This window comes from Wolffia australiana, chromosome 4 (genome assembly GCF_029677425.1).
Source record: "Wolffia australiana isolate 7733 chromosome 4, ASM2967742v1".
NCBI classification, from domain to species: domain Eukaryota; kingdom Viridiplantae; phylum Streptophyta; class Magnoliopsida; order Alismatales; family Araceae; genus Wolffia; species Wolffia australiana.
In genome coordinates this window covers 20986125-20990899 of record NC_135838.1, presented here as the reverse complement: position 1 = coordinate 20990899, position 4775 = coordinate 20986125, and the positions used below count along the sequence as shown (strand labels likewise).

At 46.9% G+C, this 4775-nt stretch overlaps 1 protein-coding gene across 1 annotated transcript; it reads left to right on the top strand.

The window, feature by feature from the left end:
* The first annotated feature begins 2127 nt into the window (after window positions 1-2127).
* On the top strand, window positions 2128-3769 carry LOC144702339 (homeobox-leucine zipper protein HAT22-like). The gene is made up of 3 exons (XM_078574346.1): window positions 2128-2819; window positions 2912-2991; window positions 3115-3769. The coding sequence occupies exons 1-3, from the start codon at window positions 2409-2411 to the stop codon at window positions 3419-3421; spliced, it is 798 nt and encodes a 265-aa protein (XP_078430472.1). The 5' UTR covers window positions 2128-2408; the 3' UTR covers window positions 3422-3769.
* The last annotated feature ends 1006 nt before the right edge of the window (window positions 3770-4775 follow it).

The window sequence follows — 4775 nt, the reverse complement described above, 5'->3', positions numbered from 1 at the left end:
AGAGAGAAGGAGATAGAGAAACCCGGATAGAAGAGAGAGAGACCGAGAGAGATAGAGAAGGGAGATAGAGTAACCCGGATAGAAGAGAGAGAGATAGAGAGAGAGATAGGGAGAGAGACCGAGAGGGAAGAGAGAGAGATAGAGAAGGGAGATAGAGAAACCCAGATAGAAGAGAGAGATTGAGAGACCGAGAGAGGAGAGGGAGAGATAGAGAAGGGAGATAGAGAAACCCAGATAGAGGAGAGGGAGATAGAGAGACGAGAGAGAGATAGAGAAACCCAGATGGAAGAGGGAGAGACCGAGAGAGAAGAGAGAGAAGAGAGAGAAAAGGGAAATAGATAGACCCCAATAGATGAGAGAGAGATGGAGATGCCGAGAGAGAAAAGAGAGAGATAGAGACGATAGAACGATAAAAAGACCCAGAAAGAAGAGAGATAGAGAAGGGAGAGAGACAGGGAGACCCAGAGAAGAGAGAGAGAGATAGAGACCCATAGACGAGAAGAGATAGAGAAGGGAGAGAGATAGAAACCCATAGACGAGAAGAGATAGAGAAGGGAGAGAGATAGAGACCCATAGACGATAAGAGACAGAGAAGGGAGAGATAGAATGGAAAGAGAGGAGGAAGCATTGGGACACAAGTGATATCATCGGGGACTATGATTGCTTTGTCAGAACATTGTATCATTGGAACAACTGTCAGGATACAGTCAAGACGAGTAATTTTTGCCGGGGGAACAGGAAAGGTGGCTGCCTCACGTCTCACACCTCACGGGGTTAAAGGCCGCGGGCCAGCCAAAGATTTTGACGATTTCTTGACGGCGACGCGGTAATGATTCTGATCGCATATTGAAGTAGGGAAGGGATCTGCGTTATTTTTACGGTGGAACACGCTGCTCCGTTGCGGGTGAGGAACTTCCATGTTGGGTCCTACACGGAGCAGCCCGCCATCACCGAGCTTCTCCAATAGAGGATAAAGGCTATAGAGTAAAACCGTCGACTTTATTTCCTTCAAATCATTGGGCCACCTGCGGTCCCGCTCGACCATCGCTACAGAATGGATTTTTTAATAATATTTAATGCTCGCATGGACCACGTTAGATAATTTTCGGGAAGCTTGGGGCCAGTCTTCAGTAAGGACAAGAAAAATAGCGGTTAGTGGTGGGAAGGGGGAGAGTAAAGCGGTCATTTCCTTCGTCTCCTTTAAAAAGACCAAACGCATCGCCTACTACTCACAATTATTCGTCCATGCCCACCAGTCGCAGTGCATGCGGTTGCCAACCACAGAAGTAACCCAAACTCTCTCTCTCTCTCTATCTTTGCATCAATCTTTCCGTCTACATCGCTATCTATGTCTCTCATTTATTTATCTAGGAGTATAATTAAATATCTATCCATGTCCAATTATTTGGGTCTTAAAACAATACTGAACGGTGGCACATCATTTGTCCAACCCTAGAGTGCGATCTACACGTTATGCCGAAATAAAATTACCGCTCATTCACGAGGCGGTACAATGGCATCTCATCCTCTGGCACGCGGGATTTGCTCGAGTCAACTCCTGCCGATTCGTCGTGAGCTTGGGGAAGGCCCAAGTCAACCCAAATTTTTGAGCTTGGGGAAATCAAGGGGAACGAAACTATGAATATTCGGTGGGAAAGATGGCAACGGTGTTCGTCGGCGTATTTGATAATTCCTTTCAGCGTTACACGCGGTTAGGTCCAATATGGAGTCGCCCTCGCCTTACCGCCATCTGGCGGTAAAGGTCAACAGAGCACGTGAATTTGTCCGGTTCCTATCTTGGCCCCGCTCATGTGATGATGATTGGACCGGCTCGATCAATCATGGGCGTAGCGTTCATGGCAGAAATGTCGAGGCCTCCTCTTTTGCCGGCAGTCTTGCCGGCCCTGCCACGGCTAATGGCTACGAAACTTCCGGCACTCAACCATAGGCAAAGGGCGGATAGGACGCGGTTTATACGAAACGGAGAGGCAAAGAAAAAACCAACATGAGGAAAGATGAGAAAGTGTTGCTGACCACGGCGTTTTGGGCGGTGGGCAACGCGGGCCAAAAATTTTGAGGTCACTCTCTTTATGTGTGTATTCGACCCTTAATACGTTTAATTTATTTATGGCTTGCCTTATTTCTATGCGCTTTAAAATAAGAGGATGAGAGAGGGATGATGTTATCATGAGCTTTTCACACGGTGCGATGGAGTTGGACAGCCTCCGTGGTCAACCTACGCAGCCTCAGAAAATCGAAATTCTTTCCATAACTGTCCGCTCAGCCGCCCCCCGTATTTCTACCCATCCATCTGGGGATACAAGCGAAGGCGAGGAAGATATAGAGGGAGACAAGGAATTAAGAAGGAAGAGCGGCCGCAATCCTAAGAAGGGGTGAAGAAGTTGGACATGGCAACAGAGAATAGCGGCTGCGACACCGGTCTGGTTCTCGGACTGGGTTATCAATCATGGGTTTCTACGCAGCCGGCCGCCGAAGTCCGCCGCAGACGCGGCGGCGCTGTCAAGGCGGAGCCGAAAGAAGCGCCCCAGCGGAAGACGGCGGCTGAGCCGTTGCTCACGCTGAGTCTATCGGATGGCACCTACCATGGTGTCAGCGACGTCTCTTCCTTCTCCAACCCGGCTCTGACAGCCAGCGTCAAGAAAGAAAAGGATACGGCGAACGAGGAGGACGAGGCCGATAGGCTATCCTCGCGGATCAGCGACGAAGAGGATGGCAACGCCAGGAAGAAGCTTAGACTGACCAAGGACCAGTCCTCGCTCTTAGAAGAAAAATTCAAGGAACACAGCACGCTAAATCCGGTAGGTCTGCTCGCCCATCTCTCTACGTCTATCTAGATCTTTGAGAGACTTAACCATACAAATGGCTAAAAACATATTTTTTTCCTTATCAGAAGCAAAAGCAGGCCTTGGCCAGGCAATTGAATCTCCGGCCACGCCAGGTCGAAGTCTGGTTTCAAAACCGCAGAGCGAGGTTTGTATCCATCTCGATCCAATCCCTCTTATCTGCGTTTTTTACAAAACAAATACGAGTTTTATTGTCCTTCGCCGACAGTACATGAATCAAATCAAGCTAATCTGGAATCAACCATGGCAGGACCAAGCTGAAGCAGACCGAGGTAGACTGTGAGTTCCTCAAGCGGTGCTGCAAGAACCTGACGGAGGAGAACAGGAAACTTCAGAAGGAGCTGCAAGAGCTAAGGGCTATCCGATTCGCTCAACCTCTTTATATGCAGCTCCCGGCCACGACAATCACTCTTTGTCCATCTTGTGAGAGGATTACTACAGCGACCAACGACGTCGCCAAGTGTCCCTCGCCCGCCGCGGGTCACCTCGCCTTACCGCCAAAGACCTACCTTTACAACACCTTTACGGCAGCTAACCCACCGCCGGCCGCCTGTTGAAGAGAAGTGTTATTCACCATCGTAAAGGCAGCCAAACTCCCGGTTTATCCCGCAACCAGGGTGATTCATCCAAATCTGATGACAGGGAAACAGCTACCTCGATCAGATGGTATACACGTTATGCGAACACGAAGAACAGAAGCGGTCGATAACTTCATAGCGATCACCAGAGACAACACCATGATTTCCCGACCATCGTTTTCAATGCCTCCGGCTAGATCTTCCTTATTGTACAGAATGTATTAGAAACATTAGTCTGATTTTTCTTTTTCAGTTTCCCTCCAAGTAAAAACTCCCAATTTTCAGTTCTTGTAATATGCGAATCTATCTATGGTATATTTATCTACCTATCATTTTGTCTATCTACCTACAGTTCTACGGATCTATTTAGGTACTTGCCAGTCGATCGACCTGTACATATTATACGTATACATAAATTTATTTAGCTCAATATCTACCTATCCAGCTACATATGTATGTATGTATCTTTCTTTGTCTCCGTCATGTCCAAGACCATATGTATCTGTCTGCATATCTAACAATAACGCTCCAACACTCGCCGTCATGTCCAAGACTCTTTCGAATGATTTTGAATGAAACATAGTTTTACTCGAGGCAATGTTAATTAAATGAAATCCACTGTATCAGCCTCAGCTTTAATTCTTGACATGAAGTGAAAAATTTGTGTCACAGGCTATGATATGTTTTGATGACGATATGAAGAGAGGCACGAAAGCATACTACGAAATGGGAATATGATACTTACGACCATTCTCCATATAATGCAGTGTGGGTCAGCACCCACGTGAACTCCATTCAATCATTGGCCACCTCCAACCAAGTCCAATCTAAAGAAACTTCGCCGCCCAGAAACCGTGTCAGGGCGTCAAAGTCTAATGGCTCAACGCGTTAGATATCATCAATCTGCAACTCGATGGTGGGTAGATTAAGTTTTTATGTCAAGTAAGATTATTCAATGACTGTCGATTTCGGCTAGGAAAGTTGTTATCTTAAGCTCTCTTTACTCTAGCTTTTGCCCACAATGCCCGTGGAGACAGAAGAAAATGAATTGTGGTAACACAGATGCGTTCTAAAAAGAGCAAGAACGGGTATTGGGATAACCATAATTGAAATACGTTTTTCACTCATATTTTCTGCAATTGATTGGTGTCAGTGGCAGTTTCTATGCATTTCCCCGAGAAATTACTCTGTCTATAGCCTGTTGTCGTCTGGTTCAAACGCCACCGGAGAAGCGTTATCTTCTTCATGACTGCCAAGGGGATGATGAGATCACGTAGAGTTTTTCAAAGGGATTCCTGATGTTGATGTCGCTGCCTAGCCGCCTTCGATGAAT